This window comes from Bison bison, unplaced genomic scaffold (genome assembly GCF_000754665.1).
Source record: "Bison bison bison isolate TAMUID 2011002044 unplaced genomic scaffold, Bison_UMD1.0 scf7180017864233, whole genome shotgun sequence".
Classification (NCBI taxonomy): domain Eukaryota; kingdom Metazoa; phylum Chordata; class Mammalia; order Artiodactyla; family Bovidae; genus Bison; species Bison bison.
Genome location: NW_011494805.1, coordinates 4,736,783 through 4,760,967, shown reverse-complemented (window position 1 = coordinate 4,760,967; position 24,185 = coordinate 4,736,783). Strand labels below are relative to the sequence as shown.

The 24,185-nt window shown below is 38.2% G+C and overlaps 1 protein-coding gene across 1 annotated transcript in view; it reads right to left on the bottom strand.

Moving 5' to 3' along the window:
* LRRCC1 (leucine rich repeat and coiled-coil centrosomal protein 1) overlaps nucleotides 1-24,185 on the bottom strand; it is a 43,131-nt gene that overhangs the window by 6,796 nt on the left and 12,150 nt on the right. Inside the window, exons 5-15 of the mRNA XM_010846214.1 lie at nucleotides 22,573-22,748; nucleotides 22,272-22,478; nucleotides 16,955-17,151; nucleotides 16,536-16,683; nucleotides 15,288-15,436; nucleotides 7,921-8,125; nucleotides 7,032-7,171; nucleotides 5,925-6,126; nucleotides 5,159-5,344; nucleotides 4,271-4,445; nucleotides 3,048-3,211 (exon numbers count right to left, since the gene is read on the bottom strand). Coding sequence (XP_010844516.1) covers nucleotides 3,048-3,211; nucleotides 4,271-4,445; nucleotides 5,159-5,344; nucleotides 5,925-6,126; nucleotides 7,032-7,171; nucleotides 7,921-8,125; nucleotides 15,288-15,436; nucleotides 16,536-16,683; nucleotides 16,955-17,151; nucleotides 22,272-22,478; nucleotides 22,573-22,748 — 1,949 coding nt within the window. The remainder of the gene's footprint in view (nucleotides 1-3,047; nucleotides 3,212-4,270; nucleotides 4,446-5,158; nucleotides 5,345-5,924; nucleotides 6,127-7,031; nucleotides 7,172-7,920; nucleotides 8,126-15,287; nucleotides 15,437-16,535; nucleotides 16,684-16,954; nucleotides 17,152-22,271; nucleotides 22,479-22,572; nucleotides 22,749-24,185) is intronic.

Here is a 24,185-nt window from a genome sequence, read left to right as displayed (position 1 = left end):
AATATAGCAAAGATTGATATTCACGATGCATGTATGACACAAAGTACTATTTCTACTCTGCTAAACAAGTGTCTTCTGCATTAGAGTGAACAAATACTTTAAAGTATGATTTCATCACTATTGAATGTCACATGAAAATAGGTTCTACATTCCCCCAAACTTCCTTTCATCTTCTGTCCTGTGAGACCAACTGTATCCTCTATTTGCATACTACATATCAGAGGATTAATGAAAGATCAAAACTACCTTGATCAGTTCAGTTCAGTTCAGTCACTCAGTCGTGTCCGACTCTTTGCGACCCATGAATTGCAGCACACCAGGTCTCCCTGTCCATCACCAACTCCCGGAGTTCACTCAGACTCACATCCATCGAGTCAGTGATGCCATCCAGCCATCTCATCCTCCGTCGTCCCCTTCTCCTCCTGCCCCCAATCCCTCCCAGCATCAGAGTCTTTTCCAATGAGTCAACTCTTCGCACGAGGTGGCCAAAGTACTGGAGTTTCAGCATTAGCATCATTCCTTCCAAAGAAATCCCAGGGCTGATCTCCTTCAGAATGGACTGGTTGGATCTCCTTGCAGTCCAAGGCACTCTCAAGAGTCTTCTCCAACACCACAGTTCAAAAGCATCAATTCTTGGGTGCTCAGCCTTCTTCACAGTCCAACTTTCACATCCACATATGACCACTGGAAAAACCACAGCCTTGACTAGAAGGACCTTTGTTGGCAACGTAATGTCTCTGCTTTTAAATATGCTATCTAGGTTGGTCATAACTTTTCTTCCAAGGAGTGTCTTTTAATTTCATGGCTGCAGTCACCATCTGCAGTGATTTTCGAGCCCCCAAAAATAAAGTCTGACACTATTTCCACTGTTTCCCCATCTATTTCCCATGAAGCGATGGGACCAAATGCCATGATCTTCGTTTTCTGAATGTTGAGCTTAAAGCTTATTATTATTAGGAATTCATAAAAACTACAGAAGATTCTTATGAAATAACCCTGCTAATAAAAATAACATTGTAGCATCAGAGAATCTTGTGACCCATACTTAAAAGTACCAAAACAATACATATGAGGAAACCAAACCTCAAAAATCCTGTTTTAGAATCTACTTAATTGAAAATATTGAACTCCAAATTCTGCAGATTAGCTCATTATGCCTTTAAGTTATTAGCTATGGTGAAATATTTGGGCTTCCCTGGTGGCTCAATGGTAAAGAATCCTCCTGCCAATGCAGGAGACACAGGTTTGATTCCTGGGTTGGGAAGGGCCCTGGAAGAGGAAATGGCAACCCACTCCAGTACTGGAGAATCACATGGACAGAGGAGCCTGGTGGGCTACAGTGCATAGGGTTGCAAAAAGTTGGACACGACTGAGCAACTGAGCACACAGTGAATTTATCGCTATAAGAAATTATACCTAGTTATCTCTGTATGTTCTGTAATGAGCTGGGATGCACCATTAATGCTCATATCTTTGAGGCTGATACAACGGTCTTTAAAGTAAATGTACTAAATTGTGAAAAGAAAGAAAAATGATGAGTTGAAAACTTTTTTTTTTTTAAACCAAAAATCTAAAAACTAATTTCCTTTTTGGCTCCACTGTGTTATTCATTACTAGTGATTTTCTCCCAAAACTCTGTTCAGAGACTGGTAAGCAGTAGTCTTACTGCAGAAGTCGTTATGTCAAACATGGTATTATACTGAGTATAGAAAAAATGCTTACTGATTAAAAATTCTGAATAATTTTCAGTGTAGCTTGGCATGTATGACAGATATAATGGAAGTTTTGGTTTCATCCAAAAGCAAAAACAACGATGTAATTGTTTAGGGTAATTATATTATCTAAATACAGTTCAAAAATCACAGTTCAAGCATTCATAGTCTAAATCTAATTATGGATATAACAACATGGTGACAATGTTTCTTAATTTTCTGTACTTGATCAAGTTCTGTTTCTTAAAAATCACTAAGGGGGGAAAAATCAAATCTTAGGTAGTTATAATTAAAGAATGAGTTCCTTAAAAAAATAAAATAAAAAAGAGAGAGAATGAGTTCCTAACTTTGTGGGTGATAATCCCATTTAGACGTTTCTTAAAATCCCTTTTCTTGGGCTATTTTTTTAACTCCTTGAAGATAATCTTCAGAAGAAAATTCTGGAGTTCAAATTTGATTCAAATTTTGGAGTTCATGCTAACTTTCAGAATATTTCTCTGGGAATTTTCACGTAATATACTTTGAAACAAGAGATGCTGTTAGTTTTCTCTAAGACAGGCCATATTAAAGAAGAGGGTAAAAACAGTGTCTCTTGGAAATAAGCATGAATCTTTTACATTCTATTCATGGCATGCTGAAGTCCGTGGGGTTGCAAAGAGCGGGACACCACTGGGCAACTGAACAACAAGGTTTTGTCACAGAGAATTCTGAGAACTGAGTTAGCAATACTGGAAGATACTAAACAACACGAAGTTTAAATAAAAATGCTACCTTTTTTGGTTCCTAACCCTTTATGGGGCTCTGAAGGCAAGAACACTGAGGTGGCTTGCCCTGTCCTCCTCCAGTGGACCGTGCTTTGTCAGGCCCTGACTTAGCAGGGACAGGCCCTGCTGCCGCCATGCGTGGCCAGACAGCATGCCTGGCGCCCTGCACGTCCCACTGCTGGTCCTCGCTGAGTGCGCGTAACTCCACCAGCCGCCAAGCCCAGGGAAGCCTGGTGTGCTGCATGCAGTACACGGGGTCGCAGAGAGCTGGACGTGACTCTTCAGCAACTGAAGAGCAACCACCACCCATTCTGGACACTAGTTTCAATTACTCTGGAGGGCCATAATAACACCCTCCATAAAATTTTGAGGTAAAAGTAATTTCAAGTTAATAGATGTTATATATAACTTTTAAAAGCAAAGTGGCAAACATTATTAAAAAAACACGATAGTATGTCTTAAATTCCACAACAGTTGGGATTCATTGAGACAAATATTTATTAGGTAGTTCGATCCACACATTTTCAAACTTTCCCTATGAGCCGTTCCTAAAATAAAATGTCAAACTTACCTCTTTTAATTTTCCAATGGTTTCGGTTTGGTCGTCTATGATTTTACACTTGATTCTTATTGTGTCACTGTCACGCTCACTTGCTTTTCGCAGACATTCATTCTCCCTGTACAAACTTTCAAGCTGAGCCTCTACTCTCCCATGATTTTGGACTAGAGAAGACCCTAAGAAACAAACATCACAGTAAAAACCTTAAGAAGACCTTGGAGATTTGTTTGTAACGAGCATCTAATTTTATAGTGTATGATAGAATGAATAAAAGAAGCTGAATAAAGAAACAAAATACGTAACAGCATAATATGAAGTGGAAAGAGAAGAAACGGGCCTTTTAAAAGCTGTGGGTATTTGAGAACCTAAAACCACAGTAACCATGCAAGCAGCTACTTTTGTGAACAACTAAGTGAAAGTGAAAGGGAAGTCGCTCAGTCGTGTCCGACTCTGCGCGACCCCATGGACTGCAGCCCAGCAGGCTCCTGTGTCTGTGGGATTTTCCAGGCAAGAGTACTGGAGTGGGTGCCATCGCCTTCTCCGGTGAACAACTAACCGAGACACAAAATATTTAATGGGTCATGTTATGCTGTCCATACAAACAAAATTAATTTGTAATCATATTACAGATTCCTACATGGTATGGTCAAATAAGCAATGTTCCATTTAGGTCAACATCTACTATTCATAATTTGTGAAGTCTCCATGAATGCCTTAAAACAGTGTATATCTCTTGCTTTATGGTGACTGGAAAGGGAATGAGACTAAGGATAAATTTACCTGAACCTAAAATGGTTTTTATTCATAACTGATTTCACATTTCTCCACATGTAACAAGATAAATGTTAGCAACATTTATTTTCTTAGCAAAAAAATGAATGCTGCATATGTACAATTTAAAATCACTAGATAAGAAAGAATTGTTTTCAATAACTTATTTAGCTGGAGCATGATAAAGGTATACCTGTTCAGAAACGTAACCAAATTACACTGGGAAGAAAATCAGAGACAGCAAAATATCAGAGCTATAACTATAAAATGGGTGTAATAACCTCCTTCTCAATTCCTTAGTATAATTTCATTCCTGTCTGACTGACCAATGACCAGTTACCCTTCCGTATAAAGAGTCACCTTCTTTCCTGGGATGTCTAGGAAGAATTAACCCTCCCTTTTCTAATACACTGGTTTGCAGGATGAGAAGAAGGGGCTATTTTTTGAAAATTTGAGAATTTTACCCTGTAGTGCCAACTCATGTCCCCATACTTTTCTTTCTGTCCTTAAACCATAAATTAGCGATTCCTTGGCAGCTAGCTCGGAAATAAGCTGCATTTTTTCCTGCTTGAGAAGTTCTATTTGAATACTCTTCTGCTTGTCATCTTCAATTAAAATTTCAAGTGTGTTGATTTGATTCTGTATACCACCAGAAAACATTGAAAAGAATGCAAAGTAATTATTATATTTAAGTACTTATTTTCTTTCTGTATTTTATAGTGAGAAAAAATGTTATTTAAGCAAATACAAAGTAATGTCCCTAAATTTTATATAGAAAATGTTTTAATTTTATTGACTAAAAATAAATGTAGGTCATTAAATAAAAAGTCAAATTTTAAGAGGCTATTTCTGTAAAAACTCTGAATTTTATTTAATATTTTAAAAGAGCAACTATACATGTATTACTCAAAATTTCTCACCAAGGATTTCCATCAACAGTTTAATGGTCACTTATATAAAGTGAGTCCTTTTGAGCAAAATATCACTCATATTTAAAACTGAGACAACAGAAATAAAGTAATTAAAAAAGTATTATAGTTAGGTATATTAGTATGTAAAGACGTCCACTACCACAAAATTAGTATCAATAATTCCTTGGATATTTTCCAAACTTCAACCATCTGTATCACTGTAAAACTGGTATCTATTTACTTAGTATGCTGCCTAAAATTAATTCACTTACTTATTTAAATACGATTTTAGTGTAAGTAGTACAACCTGGGTAGCCATGGTTTATCTCCTAATTATATTAGTCTTCTAGTTCACAATTGTATACTTCCTAAAATGATCACAATATACTTGAAAAAAATGACATAAAAAGTTAAAAAGGAAATATAATGGTAGTGTCTTACCTGTAAATTTGCTGCTGTTTCCTGTTTCAATTTAGAAACTTCTGCAAGTTTTGTTTTTTGTTCCTTCACCATACAGGTTAGGTCTTTAATTAAAGAAGAAGACTCATTTTCTTTTCGTTGAGCCCAAACAAGAGCATGCTTGCTTTTTGCTAATTCAGTTGCAACATTTTCAAAACCATCTTTAACCTATATTTTAAAATTGCATCATAAATAGCAGTTCTCGGAATATTTAGAATATATCTGATTTTGGAAACAGCTTACTTTTTTCATTTTTAGTATCTGAGTTTTAGCAATAGCATGAAATTCACAGATAACTGGCTTCGCAGGTCAGCCAGGCCATATGTGTTTATGTGTTTTAAGGTCTGGACCCTGCTATTTTGACACAAAAGCAGCCAGACACTGTGTAAACAAGTGAGCATGGCTCTGTTCTCATAAAACTTTACAGAAACAGGTAGTGGGCCAAAAATAGCCCAGAGACTTTAGTGTGCCGATCCCTGCTCTAAAGTACAAATAATAGAGAATGCAGGTTTCCTAATTCCTATTCGAGTGCTCTCTTTACTTGACCATTTATAATGTCACTTAGCTTTGGCAACAGCACTGAAGATTAGCTATTATTTATGTGAAGAAATAAGGCTCTAAGAACCTAATTTGCTTACGATCCTATAGGCAGCATGCAAATAGAGCTAGAATTCTAAAATGTAGTCCTCTTATCAAATCATAACTTGCTGATTCTGTTTTCAATAAAAAGCTAGATGCCAGTTCTTACATCTTTAAATCTTCTGGCTTCAACAGTTAAAGCAATACGGAATTCATTTTCTAAATCCATATACTGTTGATTTAATGCATCAATTTTGTCTTGATATTCTTTTATAACTTGCTCATGCTTTCTCTCTTCTTTAGCAATTTCTTTAGCTAAGGCTTCCTGGAACTCAGCTTCACTAAAAAACTCCCTTGTTTCAATGTCTTTCCTGGAATGAAAAACAAAAATCAAAGGATTCTGTTTACATGGAAAGAAAACTTTAAAGGCCTTTAGGTACTAAATATCCTATATTCCCTATTGTTAAAGATCAGCTCCTTACTTTCAAACACAAAATAAGGGACAGGATGGTATATGCAGGAAGAACAAAAGTTTATTTGACTGTTCATTCAGTGGTGACAGGGATATGCCAAGTCTTAACTTCACTGAGAGAGTTCACAGTCATTTTATGGTTTCTAATATCCTTTGGGTGTATTCATAGGAGTCAGGTTCTGCTTCACTGCATCTTCTATGTTGCTTGAGTCTTTAATATACAGTAAATACAGTCTATCGGGCAAAACTACAGCCCTTGGACCAAATCTGGCCTGGTGCCCTTCTTGTGGGGAAATAAACTTTTATTGGAACACAGCACATCCATTTGCTTACACACTGTCTATGGTTACTTTTGGGCTACAAAGAGACAGTTAGGCATGACCTGAAAAGCCTGAAATATTTTCTATCTGGACCTCCACAGGAAAAAGTCTGCTGAATCTGCTTCAAAGGAATAAAGTATACTGATAATTTAACAAGTAGTTACTTGGAAGTCAATTAAACAGTTTTCTCTATATTATAATGATCAACTTTTGGTTGGGCTTAGAGAAAGGCAAAATGAGCTTCATTGCTCTAAATCCATACTTCAACCTTAACAAAGTAACTGATTTGTTTCTAAGTTACAAGTTCTTACAAGAAGACTGATTCTAAAGTATACATAAACATGTTATTTTTCATGAGCTAATTCTGTCAGACTTCACATTGCTGCATCACTGTCTAGTTCTGGGGGGAGGGGCAGAGAGAACCAAGTGACTTTTTCTGTTTTTCAACGTCTGTATTTTCCTGACATATACATATTTCAGTTACCTGTGTTCTTTTTCTTTCAATGCAAGCAGTTCATGAAGTTGTTGCACCTGTTCCTTTTCCTGATGAAGAGAAGTCCTAAGTAAGTTTATTTCTCTATCAGCAGCGGCAGCTTTGAGTTCCACCTCTTGGATAAGTCGCATCTGAGTAAAATGCACACAATTACAGTATTTAGATAATCTCCTCTGCTTCTATTTTAATGTCAGTTACCCAAAGAAAAGTGTCTTCTAAGTAACAGGACCTAGTGACTAAGCTGATTTCCAAAATTAACTACATAACGGTGTGGGTACATAAAGTTAAGTCTTAGAAGCATCAAGGGCTTCCCAGGTGGTGCTAGTGGTAAGGAACCCACCTGCTAATGCAGGAGGCACAAGAGACTCGGGTTCCATCCCTGGCTCAGGAAGATCCCCCTAGAGAAGGGCAAGGCAGCCCACTCCAGTATTCTTGCCTGGAGAATCCTATGGACAGTGGAGCCTGGTGACTACACTCCACAGGATCACAAAGAGTTGGACACAACTGAAGCGACTCAGCATGCATGCAGAAGCATCAAACATATTAGACTAAATCTTATTTGCACCATGAACCTTAAAAAAAATTTCTATTCAGAAAACACAAAAATTAAAAGCCTTCAAGCACCCCCAAGGAGTCATTTAAAAACTGGCTCTAATAAAACACAAGCCTAGCAACTAGCAGTATATCCACCAACTCTTCTTATAACTGCTTTGTGAATGCTGGCGGCCTTAATTCAAGAAATAATTCCGCACGTTAAATGACTGGCATGTGTAATTTTTGTATCCAACCTAACATCTCTGTCTGCGTATGATGACGTAGCGTGTTTCAGGAGAGACGCTATGAGCGTGTAACCCGCGGAAGCGCAGATGGCAGAGGGTACCTGTGCGGCTTGCTGCTGCCCCTTCTGCTTCTCCATTTTCTCCAGCGCTTTTTCCAGGGTTCTCAGGTGTCTAATGTGATCATCTTGTTGGTCTCTTGCTTTAATTAATTCAATAGTTAGTTTTTTAATTTCATTTTGAAGTCTGTGAACCATAATTTCCAGCTGCAGCTTGGAATTTCTCTCTTTAAAAATAATTTCTTTTAGCCTACAGCATAAATCACATTGTAAGTATACTATACATATAAAAAAGATGAAAACTGTACTAAATACTAAGCTTAGAGAGGAAGTAGAGAGGAAGATTTGTAGGCAGGAACACAGAGGAGAGGAAGATCTGAAGTATCTTCCAAATTCTCATTAGATTAAAAAACAGCTGAAAAACAGTATGCCATCCCCCGATCTCTGAAACTAGCATTGTGTCAAAGGGAAAACATTTTACATAAATTAATGAATCTTTATCTTTTGTGAACTTTACTATTTGACAGCAAAACTTAAAAACACCTTATTTGTTTCAGGCATTGTGCTAGATGTGGGCTTAAAAGCAAGTAAGATAATTAAGATACAGCCTAGCCTTCAAGGAGCTTAACATCTGGCAGAGGACACGCATCCATTTATAAAGCTACAGAAGAGAAGTAACTCTGAACAGATGCCTGCAAGTCAACTCTGACCTTCCTGCATCTTCCCCAGACATTAAGTACCACAGCCTAGTACTATACTAGCTCGGTGTTACTCAGAATCTTTTGACTGAAAATTTTCAGTTTTAGGAAGAAAGGAGAATTTAGTGAAACATATAACTAACCAATTCAGAGGCAGGGATGGCACTGTTCTGAGGGACCACTGAAACCAAGGATATGAACACCATAAGGTCTCTCTGATTCCCTACAGGCTGGTCTGAATTCTTTCCACGGCAGGTTTTTTAGAATGCACTCAGGGGAGATAGGGAAGGCTACAAACATCTCTAGACTCATGTTCTGACAGCAGTGAGAACCAAGCAGAAGAGATTACCTTTCTCTAGCTCAACTTTGAACTGAGTTCTGGGAAGAGCCCCTGTTAGTCCAATTTGGTTCATATGCCCGCTTCATGCACCAGTCACTGTGGCCATAGCTAAGGTTTACCTTTACCCATCGTGTCAGGGGTTCCTCTCTTGACCAATATTATAGGCAGAGAGAGGTAGTTCATGACAGAACCGGAGTGTTTAAAAAGGGGACAATGAATAGTAAAGACAGAGCCTCATGAAGGAATTTCTGAGCCAGGCAGCCACTCCAATGTGTAATCTCTAAGTTATAATTGAGAAAAATCCCTGTACCTATCAACTCCTACACGAGAGTCACTGCTCCAATTTTTGTTCTTAATATCTCTCTTCTTGCCTTTGAGAGTGGTCTCCAAACTGGTCTTTCCACTCCAGTTTGGTATGTTACATGAGAGAATATTAGACTTTAGTCTGTGAAATATATGGTGGAAGGGGCAGAAAAGCTACAAATAAAAAGAATTAGAGTAATCCTTTGAGCAGGAGATACAGGCCTAAACTAATGCAAAAATTTGGGGACAGAAAGAAGATGGTTCAACACCTTTTAAGTAGAATGAAGAGGGTATCAATACCTACTGGTTATGAAGTCTGAGAAAGAGGAAGGAAGCAAAAAAATGATTCTGAAATTTCTAGCTTTGGTGGCTGACGATATGAAACGTCATTATTAGAACAAGGAATATAAAATAAGGGAGCAGGAAAAGTTGACCTAACGATATGTTAATCTTAGGAACTTAAAGAAACGTAGACAAGGAATTTTTAGTAGATGATTAGATGTACAATCTGTTAATCAAGGAGGCCTGGATAATAGATAAGAGATTTGGAAGTGTATAGATTAGGTATTAAAGGCATCAGGTCAGTTCAGTCGCTCAGTCGTGGCCAACTCTTTGTGACCCACGGACTGTACCACGGCAGGCTTCCCTGTCCATCACCAATGCCCAGAGTCCACCCAAACCCATGTGCACAGGAGTCAGTGATGCCATCCAACCATATCATCCTCTGTTGTCCCCTTCTCCTTCTGCCTTCAATCTTTCCCAACATCAGGGTCTTTTCAGATGAGTCAGTTCTTCGCATCAGGTGGCCAAAGTATTGGAGTTTCAGCTTCAATATCAGTCCTTCCAATGAATATTCATTGGAAATCCTAAATTTCCTTGAGGATTGACTGGCTGGATCTTGCAATCCAAGGGACTCACAACAGTCTTCTCCAACACCACAGTTCAAAAGTATCAATTCTTCCATGCTCAGCTTTCTTTTGGAGAAGGCAGTGGCAACCCACTCCAGAACTCTTGCCTGGAAAATCCCATGGATGGAGGAGCCTGGTAGGCTGCAGTCCATGGGGTTGCGAAGAGTCGGATACAACTGAGCGACTTCACTTTCACTTTTCACTTTCATTCACCGGAGAAGGAAATGGCAACCCATTCCAGTGTTCTTGCCTGGAGGGTCCCAGGGATGGCGGAGCCTGGTGGGCTGCCGTCTATGGGGTTGCACAGAGTCAGACACGACTGAAGCAACTTAGCTGCAGCAGCTTTCTTTATGGTCCAACTCTCACATCCACACATGACTACTGGAAAAACCAAAGATTTGACTAGACGGACCTTTGTTGGTAAAGTAATGCCTCTGCTTTTTAATATGTTGTCTAGGGTGGTCATAGCTTTTCTTCCAAGAAGCAAGTGTCTTTTAATTTCATGGCTGCAGTCACCATCTCCAGTGATTTTGGAGCCCAAGAAAATAAAGTCTCTCACTGTTTCCATTGTTTCCCCACCTGTCTGCCATGAAGTGATGGGGCAAGGTGCTATGATCTTTGTTTTCCATATGTTGAGTTTTAAGCCAACTTTTTCACTCTCCTCTTTCACTTTCATTAAAAGGCTCTCTAGTTCCTCTTTGATTTCTGCCATAAGGGTGGTGTCATCGCATATCTGACGTTACTGATACTTCTCTTGGCAATCTTAATTCTGGCTTGTGCTTTATCCAGCCCAGCATTACGCATGATATATTCTGCATATAAATTAAATAAGCAGGGTGATAATATACGGCCTTGACATACTCCTTTCCCGATTTGGAACCAGTCTGTTGTTCCATGTCTGGTTCTAACTGTTGCTTCTTGACCTGCATACAGATTTCTGAGGAGGCAGGTCAGGTGGTCTGGTATTCCAATCCCTTTAAGAATTTTCCAGTTTGTTGTGATCTACACAGTCAAAGGCTTTGGTTATACAATAAAGCAGAAGCAGATGGTATCTGGAATTCGCTTGCGTTTTCTATGATCCAATGGAGGTTGGCAACTTGATCTCTGGTTCCTCTGCCTTTTCTAAATCCATCTTGAACATCTGGAAGTTCACGGTTCACATACTGTTGAAGCATGGCTTAGAGAATTTTGAGCATTACTTTCCTAGTGTGTGAGATGAGTGCAATTGGGCAGTAGTTTGGACATTCTTTGGAATTGCCTTTCTTAGGGATTGGAATGAAAACTGACCTTTTCCAGTCCTGTGGCCACTGCTGAGTTTTCCAAATTCACTGGCATATTAAGTGCAGCATTTTCACAGCATCATCTTTCAGGATTTGAAATAGCTCAGCTGGAATTCCAACACCTCCACCAGCTTTGTTCGTAGTGATGCTTCCTAAGGCCCATGTGACTTCGCATTCCAGGATGTCTGGTGCTGGGTGAGTGATCACACCATCATGTTATCTGGGTCATGAAGATCTTTTTTGTATAATTATTCTGTGTATTCTTGCCACCTCTTCTTAATATCTTCTGCTTCAGTTAGGTCCATACCATTTCTGTCCTTTATTGAGCCAATCTTTGCATGAAATGTTCCCTTGGTATCTCTAATTTTCTTGAAGAGATCTCTAATCTTTCCCATTCTATTGCTTTCTTCTATTTCTTTGCACTGATCACTGAGGAAGGCTTTCTTGTCTCTCCCTGCTATTCTTTGGAACTCTGCATTCAAATGGGTATATCTTTCCTTTTCTCATTTTCCTTTAGCTTCTCTTTTTTTCCAGCTATTTGTAAGGCCTCCCTCAGACAACCATTTTGCTTTTTTGAATTATTTTTTCTTGGGGATGGACTTGATCACTGCCTCCTGTACAATGTCATGAACCTCCATCTATAGTTCTTCAGGCACTCTGTCTATCAGATCTAATCCCTTGAATCTATTTGTCCCTTCCACTGTAAAATCATAAGATATTTGATTTAGGTCATACCTGAAATGGTCTAGTGGTTTCCACTACTTTCTTCAATTTAAGTCTGAATTTGACAATAAGAAGTTCATGATCTGAGCCACAATCAGCTCCCTGTCTTGTTTTTGCTGACTGTATAGAGCTTCTCCATCTTTGGCTTCAAATATAATCAATCTGACTTCGGTGTCGACCATCTGGTAATGTCCACGTGTAGAGTCTTCTCTTGTGTTGTTGGAAGTGGGTGTTTGCTATGACCAGTGCGTTCTCTTGGGAAAACTGTGTTAGCCTTTGCCCTGCTTCATTTTGTACTCCAAGGTCAAATTTGCCTGTTACTCCAGGTGTTTCTTGCCTTCCAACTTTTGCATTCCATTCCCCTATGATGAAAAGGACATCTTTTTTGCATGTTAGTTCTAGGTTTTATAGGTCTTCATAAAACCGTTCAACTTTAGCTTCTTTAGCATTACTGGCTGGGGCAGACTTGGATTACCGTGATATTGAATGGTCTGCCTTGGAAATGAACAGAGATCATTCTGTCATTCTTGAGATTACACCCCATACTGCATTTCAGAGTCTTCTGTTGACTATGAGGGCTACTCCATTTCTTCTAAGGGATTCTTGCCCACAGTAGTAGATATAAGGGTCATCTGAATTAAATTTTCCCTTTCAGTCCATTTTAGTTCACTGATTCTTAAAATGTCAATGTTCACTCTTGCCATCTCCTATTTGACCACTTCCAATTTGCCTAGATTCATGGACCCAACATTCCAGGTTCCTATGCAATATTGCTCTTTACAGCACTGGACTTTACTTCCATCACCAGTCACATCCACAGCTGGGTGTTGTTTTCACTTTGTCTCCATCCCTTCATTCTTTCTGGAGTCATTTCTCCACTGATCTCCAGTAGCACATTGGCACCTACTGACCTGGGGAGTTCATCTTTCAGTGTCATATCTTTTTGCCTTTTCATACTGTTCATGGGATTCTCAAGGCAATACTGAAGTGGCTTGCCATTAAAAGCACAGTAGAGATCAAAGATTTGGCCTCTCAGGTGGCTCAGTGGTGAAGAATCCGCCTGCCAATGCAGGAGACATGAATTGATCCTTGCGTTGGGAAGATGCCCTGGAGAAGGAAATGGCAACCCCCTCCAGTATTCTTGCCTAGGAAATCACATGGACAGAGGAGCCTGATGGGCTATAGTCCATGGGGTCACAAAGAGTCAGATACAACTTAAGGACTCGAAACAATCGAGAAGACTCAGTTTTTGAGATAATATGTACTAATAGCTTGGTACCTAGATGTCAGACCCTGTATCGGTAGGTATGAAGAATACAGAGTCCCTACCAAGTCACATAAGGGAATATGAAGACTGGTGAGGACCTGATCTCCAAAACCCATTTTGGGGGATAGATGAATCAGAACAGACTGAAGCTAAGTTTTCAAGAGAACAATGAATATGTAACATGTGAAACATGACACAACAACAGAGAGGTTAAAGAAGGATAAAGACGAGGCATGTCCAAAGCTTTCCAATCAAAACAGAATCTGGCTTGCAATCCCAGGCACAGCTTCCTTTAATATTCCATGAAGGCAATGGCACCGCACTCCAGTACTCTTGCCTGGGAAATCCCATGGGCAGAGGAGCCTGGTGGGCTACAGTCTATGGGGTCGCTAAGAGTCGGACACGACTGAGCGACTTCACTTTCACTTTTCACTTTCATGCACTGGAGAAGGAAATGGCAACCCACTCCAGTGTTCTTGCCTGGAGAATCCCAGGGACGGGAGCCTGGTGGGTTGCCGTCTATGGGGTAGCACAGAGTCAGACATGACTGACATGACTTAGCAGCAGCAGCAGATAATACTTACAAAGCAGAGTAAAACAAAGATGCATCTACAAACGACTCTAAACAAGAGAAAACACAATGCCAAAATCTGGGAGGAATTTCAATAATAAGCAAAGAGAACTAAATGAAAAAGGAAGATAAATCCCTCTCTTTCATTGTCTGATTGTGGCTCATCAAGTCACACAGTCTGTATATATCTATCATTAAACTATGCTGGCTACCTGTGCACCTCCTGCAAATAGAAGTGCTGTTTCTTCTAAGTGGTTATAGGACTGTTACCCATTCTGTTGTTACTATTCTATCAGGAATAGCAACTTCCACAACATATAAGGTAAGAAATTGATGGCTAAGTGGTGGATTGTCTAGTAATAGCATAAAGCATCATAGTTTGCCTAATTACAGAGGTTTTCATAGAACACATGGTGTGTATTGCAATTTTCCTTATATTCCATAGGTACAAAGAATGAGAGAATCTGCTAGAAAATACCACATGAGAACCACAAAACTTTACTAGGTATATGTATAAACAGAATCTGGGAATTGGGCTGTGGCCCATATACACAAACTTACTAATCAATGAAGACTGTAGATAGGGGATTATCTACTGTATACATAGGTAGGAAATGGAACCAAGAGCAACTTCCTAATGCCTATTTGTTGGTAAATACCAAGTCTAGAAATCTAGTGCTTGTTCAAGGGTAAGAAGAGATAAAAATCAAAAGAAACTCCATGGACAAAACCTTTAACCTTTTGAGAAAAAGCATAACTTTAGAAATAATTGCCTACAGGAAACCGAAGAAAAAAGTTATTGTCATTTCAGAAAAACTGTGTGGTATTCTCACATATTGGAATAAGACATTCCTGTATTACATAATATAGAAAAAAAAAAAGATAAAATGGGAAATGAAATAAGACTGCATAAAAACATTAGAATTAAGAAACTTAGGTTATCTGATACCAAAGTCCATTGTGGAGAATAGCACACAGAGACTGATTATGACCCAGAAAACCTATAGAGAAAGTCTGCCCAGACCTGCCACTTACAGAGCAAGTCTGCCAATCCCTGCTCTACGCTTTTCCTGTTTTTCACTTGTAATACTTTATCTATCTGACATCTCCCACCTTGAGGGCTCAAATTAATATCCTGAATCCTTTGTTTATATAAAAAGCTGATAAAGCCCAAAGTCTTTAAATAAAACTAGTTCAATTCAAACTAAAACCACATGCATAGTTTTCGATCGTACTGCAGCTAATTGAAGGCATTCCAGTTCCAAGTTCAGCACTTTTTTCTCCTACCGAGATAACCTTAGGTGTACAGACTTTTCCCTTACCTGTCTGTAGTAAGAAGAGCCTGGCTACGAATATCTTTTTTTTCATCCGCATGTTTATGCAGTTCATCAATATAATCCATAAGCTTCTTTTCAGTTTGTTCAGCTTTCCATCTCTTCTCTCTCTCTTCATCTAGTTCCTCGACAAGTGCCTAAAAAATACACCAATATATTTGTTATGTGATCTCAGAAAAGTTACATAGCCTCTCACTGCCTCAATTTTCTCATTTATAATATGGGAATAAAAGTATCTAACTCAAAGGGCTACGGTGAGAATTAAACAAAAGATGAAAGTAAAGCATGCAGAATAGTGCCTGGCATAAAATAACTACTCAATGAATGTGTGAATGCGTGCTAAGTCACTTCAGTCGTGTCTGACTCTCTGTGACCCTATGGACTATAACCCGCGAGGCTCCTCTCCTTGGGATTCTCTAGGCAAGAAATACTGGAGTGGGTTGCCATGCCCTCCTCCAGGGGATCTTCCTGACCCAGGGATCGAACCAGCGTATGTTACATCTCCTGTACTTGCAGGCAGGTTCTTTACCACTAGCACCACCTGGGAAGCCTTCAATAAACATTAACTGCTAGTATTACTGTCATAATAACTATTACTACTTTCTAAATACTAAGGCCTTTATAACTGAGAACAAAAGGGCAAAACCAATAGCATAATATTGGAAGTAATTGAAATGAAAAGTATAACCAGTTGTTCACAAGTAAAATAAGGGAAAGTAAGTAAAAATTATAAAATAAGTCAATCTGTACTAAATATTCCTAAATGACTCTAAATCTGGAAACCATGCATCCAAAATTGGGTTTCAAAAGAGTCCATGAAAACCCTGAAATTATTTTCAAAATATTACTCAAATACTTTATGAGTTTCTCTAAGAAAGTTTCTCTGAGAAGACTATAGATTTCCTTAGATACTTAAAAGACTCTAAGACTCCTAAGTTAGGAATCACTGTTTTAGGAAGAATTTGAAAATTTAGACCTATTTTCTCCTTCTGAAGCATATGACAAAATGATTTCATTAAAATCTGATCTAAAATGTGTAATTTCCATTCCTTTAAAAATTATAAAAATAGTGACATTACACAAAATCTGGAAATCAGGATGGGGAAAATAACCCAACTTCATCCCCTCAATAAAATATTTTGTGCTAAAAACAACATGCATTATTTTTCTGGGACTAACTTGTATTTAAAACTAAGATTATTCATATTCAATTTTTCTTAATCTCTTAAATTATACCCGGTAAGTGGCATCTTCTGGACCATCATTGTTTACTTTCATTATTTCAGTCTTCTGGTTTTCTGATTCTTCTAATGTACTATTGTTTGGCAAAGACGAACTTATATATAATTCTTTAAGGAAAGGTGGTTTCATTTTACGATTACAACTGCGAATAAAAAACACAGTTAATAACCCAAAGAAATGTATGACACTTATAATTTTTACAACTTAGGTAATGACAATCTACCATAAAGAGATCCTTTTATACAAATGTATATGAATATACCGACCAAACCTGAGCTGGCAAGGCTGAAAAGTCAAATCTTTGACATTAGGAAAGTAAAAAAAATAAGACCACGAGGCAGCTTTAAGGAAGGAGTCGGGAGTATAAACGTCTGTGTGTCTTATCTGAATTTCTAGAACAAAAAAAGAAGTACCTTATAAAAGTACTGCTGTTTTTACTGTGGTGTTTAATAGTCTGAATAGTTTTGGAATAATAGGGGATTTTTGATCTTCGAGAAGTTTTCTTACTACATTCTTTTCTGTTTCCATAGTCACTTTCAGAAGTCACATCTGTGTCTCTTTTTGGTCTGGGATCTTTCTCAGGAACATTATCTATTATAGAATTAGAAGTCTAGAATAAAAAACAACAACAACAAAGTATTTTAAAAGTTCATTTTGGTAAAAAAAATATAATTTGACGTTTTCTAAAATGTTAAAACTTTTTACAAGTTTAAGGATTTATAAAATAGGTATGTTTGCAACTAAAGACAAGGGATTCAGCTTCTAGTATGGACAAGTATGATCCCATGAGATTTGATCCTCCCAAGATTACAGTTACAAACCAGGGCAGAAATACAAATAAAACAAAAACTACTTAGAGATCCTGGAAAGTGAACAAGAGCAGGCTTATTCTAAAGAAGAGCTGACCCTTGAAAAAATGACCAGAATTGTTTCTTCCTTATGGTTTTTAGCCTATGAACATACCACAATTGGCACTATGTAGGGAATCTTAAAACTCAAGTGGAAAAACCACAAACTTTTGAGTCTGAAGAATTAGAAAGTATGGAACAGGAAGTTCAGTAAAGGATTCAAAAGAGCAGCAGTTAAATCAAAGCAAACTAAATGCTTGCTGTAACAAAATTATTAACACTCTTTGGAGGCCTATAGCAGCATCTAAAGTCTTCACAAAATGACACTCACTCTGTCCAGGACAAAATCCAAAATTACTCACAACAGGAAGAACCAGGAAACTATGACCTATTCTTAAGAGAAATGGCAATCAACAGAGACCTAACCTCAGAGACCTAAATGTTAAAATAAACAGAGAAGAACTTTACAATACTGATCATAACTATGCTCAATGATATAAAAAATGCTTATCATGAATGAAAAGAAAATTCAGCAGAAAAGTAAAAATTATTTAAAAAATGGAAATTTTACAACTGAAAAAATACAATGTCTGAAGTAAAAACTGACTGCCACACTACAGAGAATGAGATGATAAAAGAAAGAATATGTAAACTTGAAGATAGCTCAGTGAAATTATTCAATATGAAGAACACAGAGGAAAAATTTAATAAAATGTACAGAGCCGCAGGGGACCGTGGGATACATCAAAAGGCCTAAGTGAAATTTGAAAAAAGAGGAAAGAGAATGGGACAGGAAAATATTTGAAGCAATGATGTCCAAAAATTCCAAAATTGAGGAAAGACATAAATGTACATTTAAGAATGATAAAAGGGGTCAGTTCATTAGGAAAAAAAAGTAGCCATAAATGTGTATGTGCTTAGAAATATAGAGCTTTAAAATATAAAAAGCAAATGTTGAGAGAATGCCAGGAAATAGACAAATCCACAAATAGACCCAAAAAAATCAGTAAAATTAAAATTGCTACTTACCAATAGACCATTAAGGAAATGAACATGCAATTCACAGGTATCTGACAAAACATCAGCATTCAAGACACAAAATATTCTTATAACCCAGTAATAGACTAACAACTCAATAAAAATATGGGCAAGATTTTTGAACACTTCACAAAAAATTCAATAAGCACACGAAAAAGTGCTTAACATCACCATTCATCAGTGAAATCCAAATTAAAATTACAACTAATACCTGTATATGCTCACTAGAATGGATAAAATAAGATCAATGCTGACAATAAACCCTGCTGAGTATGTGGAACAACTGGACAGTCACACATTGCTGGTGGGCGTGAAGTGAACACCCACCTTGGGAAAGCACGGGCAGCATATTATTTAACTAAACAAACACCTACCCTGTCATCTAGAAAGTCTGGTTCTAGGCTATTCAACTGAAAAGAAATGGAGACATAAGTTCACAAAAAGACTTGCACTGTATTGTTCAGTTTTATTCACAAACCTGGAAGGAATTCAGTGGCATATCAATAGAGATAACGGAAAAATAAACTTTAGAATACTCATACAACAGAATACTACATAGCAATAAAAACAAACTACCGGTACACATAATAACAGACTGATTTCAAGGTTATGCTGAGTGAAAGAGGCCTTACACAAAAGTGTTACACACTGTAAAATTACATTTACATTAGGTTCCGGAAGAAGTATTAAGTAACATATGGTAAAAAACACGAGAAAAGTGACTGTGCGGTGGGGATGGGGGTGGAATGCAGGAGAGGACTGCCTGCGAGCAGCAGCGTGAGGGAACATTCTAAGACGACAGTGCTGTTTACCTCCCTGGAAGTCTGGGCAATACGCATTGTTACTGCTGCTGCTCAGTTCCCTTCCTGGATCACAGCCCTGCTGTGGCAAAGGGCCTGATGTAACTCAAGGAAGCCCTGGGCTGCGCAGGGCCACCCAAGTGGGATGGGTCACAGTGAAGAGTTCTGACAAGTGTGGTCCACTGGAGGAGGGAAGGGCAAACCACTCCAGTTTTCTTGACACGAGAATCCCATGACGCACTGTGAAAAGCCAAAAAGATATGACACTGGATGACGAGCCCCTCCAAGGCGGAAGGTGTCCAATATGCTACTGGGAAGAGTGGAGGGCAATTACTAACACCTCCAGAAAGAATGAGGCGGCTGGGCCAAGGGGAAATGATGCTCAGTCATGGATGTGTCTGGGGGTCAAAGTGAAGTCTGATGCTATAAAAAATGGTATTTCATAGGAACCTGGAATGTTAGGTCCATGTTGAGGTCCACGTTAGGTCCAAACCAAGTTGGACGTAGTCAAGCAAGAGATGGCAAGAGTGAATCTCAACATCTTAGGAATTAGGAACTAAAATGGAAGGGAATGGGCAAGAATTCCTTAGAAGAAATGGAGTAGTCCTCATAGTCAACAAGAGTCCAAAATGCTGTACTTGGGTGCGATCTCAAAAACAACAGAATGATCTTGGTTCACTTCCAGGGCAAAACATTCAACATTACAATAATCCAGGTCTATGCCCCAACCACTAATGCTGAAGAAGCTGAAGTTGATCTGTTCTATGAAGACCTACAAGATCTTCTAGAACTAACACTAATAAAAGATGTCCTTTTCATCACAGGGGATTGGAATGAAAAGTACGAAGTCAAGAGATACCTGGAGTAACACACAAGCTTGTCCCTGGAGTACAAAATGAAGCAGGGCAAACGCTAACAGGAGTTCTGTCAAGAGAACGCACTGGTCAGAGCAAACACCCTTTTCCAACAACACAAGAGACACCTCCACATATGAAATCACCAAATGGTCAACACCAAAATCAGACTGACTGCCTGTTAATTGCATTAACAGGCAATTTAGAGAATTGTAGAGCCAATTCAGAGAATACAAACATCTCTATTTTACATCAAAAGTTAAAAAAAAAAAAAAGTAAATGTAAATACTTTTAAAAAAACACTGAACTCTATAGATACACAGGCTTAAATATTTACAGTGGGAAGAATACTGACATGTATAGTTCACTTTGAAATGTGTCATAGAATAATAGTTTGATAAATGGATAGACATATGATGAAATAAATACAGTAAAACATTGATAGTGGAATCTAATTGGTGGATATACTGGCATTCACTAAGAAAGTCTCTTATATTGCTCTAAGTTTTAAAACATTCATAATAAAATGGTGTTGAAAAATGAAAACCTAAAGACAAAGCAGTCTTTCACAGAAAGAATTCTCACAATTAGTATAATAATTAAAGTACAATAATTAGGAAGAATAACTATCACTATATTATAGCACATTTTCAGTAACTTTATGACTTTACTTATAATTTAAGTGTATATATCAATTGAAATTCAAATTGTATGTTTACCCTTTACAGTAAGGTAGTAAAAAAGAAGGGCTTCCCTGGCAGCTTAGCTGGTAAAGAATCAACATGCAATGCAGGAGATGTGGGTTTGATTCCTGGATCAGAAGTTCCCCTGGAGAAGGGATAGGCTACCCACTCTAGTATTTTTGGGCTTCCCTGGTGGCTCAGATAGTCAAGAATCCGCCTGCATTGTGGGAGACCTGGGCTCGATCCCTGGGTTGGGAAGATCCCTTGGAGGGCATGGCAACCCACTCCGATATTACTGCCTGGAGAATCCCCATGGATAGAGGAACGTAGCAGGCTACAGTCCATGGGGTCACACAGTCGGACATTATTAAGCAACTAAGCACAGCACTGCACAAAAGAGGTCCTTCTCTTAAACATTTTTTATATGCATAGCAATAAATTATCCTCTCCCGCCCCCACGAACTAGACTCCTATTCTCAGTCATAAAGTAGGAAGAATTATCACTGAGTGAGACATATGACTGCAGAAAGGATACCAGAGTGGATCTTAGGACATTTGAGTTTGAAGTTCAACTCTACCTCACTAAAATAAAGGACTCAAATAAACTGAGTTTCTATTCTATTTAACAACAATATATTAATCCTTATCTACTTGATTGAAGTGTCGTGAGGATGAAATGAGGATGGCCTAAGAGAAGCTGAAAAATTCACTTCGAATGAGGATGTTAAGCTTAAATCTAAGCTCTGACATGGGCAGAAGAGTTGGCCATTGGAAAAGATGGAAGATGAGCTCTGAGGAGATGAAGGTCCTACTAGCTCAGTAGGGTGTTACCAGTGATGCCAAGGAATGCATCTGCCAGCACTCCCGTCCCAGCTTTCCTCTGATCTACCTCTTGGCCCAAGCTGAAGCCTCCAGGGATTTCTGGCACATGGGATCCTTACAGTCTTATACACGTACTCACTTAAGGTAGATTTCATGTTTATTAAGCATTGCTAGTGTTAAAGATAAGAGTTCAGAATTATTACAAACCAGTGAACCATAATCATATAAGCATTTTCTATTACCCGCTCTCAGGAATCGAAGCAGGAATTTTAACTTGCCACTTAGCTGTAAATTCTAGAAGTGGTTTTGATTATAAAAACAACTGAAGAGAAAGTAGAGGCCAGAAGTTGCTCAGACATCCTCTGTGTTAGTAAGCACTGAATCCAAAGAGTTCTGTTTATTTGAAGTAAAAGGTAGATGGATGGAACCAATGTGAAGTACAGCAGAACACCCAATGAACTACATAAGATTTGAAGAAGATCCTTGAGGAAAATGAGTGAAAAAAGTGTGTTACTACTAGTACTACAAGACAATACAATTTTAAAGGAAAAAGATAAACATACACACCAATGCCAGAAATATAGATTGTTTCTGGTTGGTCAGCTTGTATGCAATTTTATTGCCCATTTTCTTAATCTCTTTCTTCAACAAACACACTGCTTAGAAAAGCAGGAAAAATACTTACTTCACTGAGAAGCTGTAAAATTTGATCATCTAATTTCTGCAGTTTCATCTCATTCTGAAGATCATTTTCATGATTCACTTTCTCTGGCTCAGAAGAGGGACACACAGACATGAGCGATGTCAAACCGGTGTCTGTCGGTGTACTTGGAAACTGATCCAAGGGCACTGTGTCGCCGACGGGGGGCGCCACTGGCATCCCGTCAGTGATCTGGGACATGGAGGCAAACCAGAACCCTTTACATTTATATTTATTAAAATGTGAAAACACCCTTTACATTAGAATAAACAAAACAGTACTATACCTCATCTTCACTTATATTTAGGGGAGACTCAGAAGAAACTAAATTATCCAAAAGACCTTCGAAGCACTGTAGGTGCGATGAGTTTATTTCTGCCATATTTATTGGCTCACCAAATATGTTCTTACAATCTAGGATTCTGAGCTGTGGCAAAGTCTGGAGCATAACTGCTCTGTATCCTTGGAAACAAATCATTCAAATGAAAACTCAAGCATAAAAAAAAGGTTAGTTACGTTTAGAATAAAGTAAACTTATCAGCTACCACATATATCACCTGAATGATAAAATTAGTCCTGGAATGGAACTAATAAACTAACAAAATCTACTCATCTTCTCCAGTGTGCAATCATTAAATACAGAACAAACAAAACATTATGCCCAAATCCCTCTAAACAATCATCCTGATGAAATCAGAAAGTTAATATCATTTCTGCATTGTTCATAAAACTGCCTTAAAGGTATAAATGCACGAAACAAGTGGCAATGTACTCTAGACAGGAGGCCAAACATACCTCTTCCTTATCTGTAATACAACTAGTACACATGTAAATCAGGATGTTAAGAATAACAATCAGAGATCAAAATTTTGCTAGTGAGTCTATAAGTATTAACTACCTTAAACATTTCCACTTTCTCCTCTTACATATAACTAGGATGAAAATAGTCAATCTATTGAGTATTTAAGAATATGATCATCTTCCTTAAGTACAATTAAATAGGAGAAATCTGGCAAATGAACATTAATTTGGTTTTTAGGCTAACAAAAATGCTTTAATTAATTTTGCTCAACTGCAAGTAAAGTGGTTGGGAAAAACTCCAAAAGAAAGAAGTCTAGCAAATTAACATTAGAAATTTTAAGGAAAGAAAAGTAATTTCAGTAACAAATAACTCTGGGGAGTGGGCAACTGTGTTCAGAGAAACACCTTGTCTAGGAAAGAAAGTGAAAAGCAAGGGTTCAAACTATTGGAACTAGAGGCTCTTGAGATGAGATTATTAGAAAAAAATAAATCCAGCTTGTGGGTTAGTAAAGGAAAATAAATTGTCTTAGGGATAAGGTTTTCTTCTAAGAAAAGGATTTCCCTCCCAAACAGAAATCTGTTCTGATTTTCAGGGAGATTCTATTATTATGTGGGCTGAGGAAAACAGGTGATCTCAAACCTAACATATTCTTCTGCAAAGTAAAACTATCAAAACAGGTTTCCATTCTGGGAAAAGCCTTCTTAATACTGCATATTAATGAGACTAGAGCCTCTTCAGCCAACTTCTATCCAAAAAGATCTTAAGAATTATGTTCATATTCTACGTTTGAATCTTATTGTTCAGTTCAGTTCAGTTCAGTCGCTCAGTCGTGTCTGACTCTTTGTGACCCCATGAATCACAGCACGTCAGGCCTCCCTGTCCATTGCCAACTCCCAGAGTTCACTCAGACTCATGTCCATCAAGTCAGTGATGCCATCCAGCCATCTCATCCTCTGCCGTCCCCTTCTCCTCTTGCCCCCAATCCCTCCCAGCATCAGAGTCTTTTCCAATGAGTCAACTCTTCGCATGAGGTGGCCAAAGTACTGGAGTTCAGCTTTAGCATCATTCCTTCCAAAGAAATCCCAGGGCTGATCTCC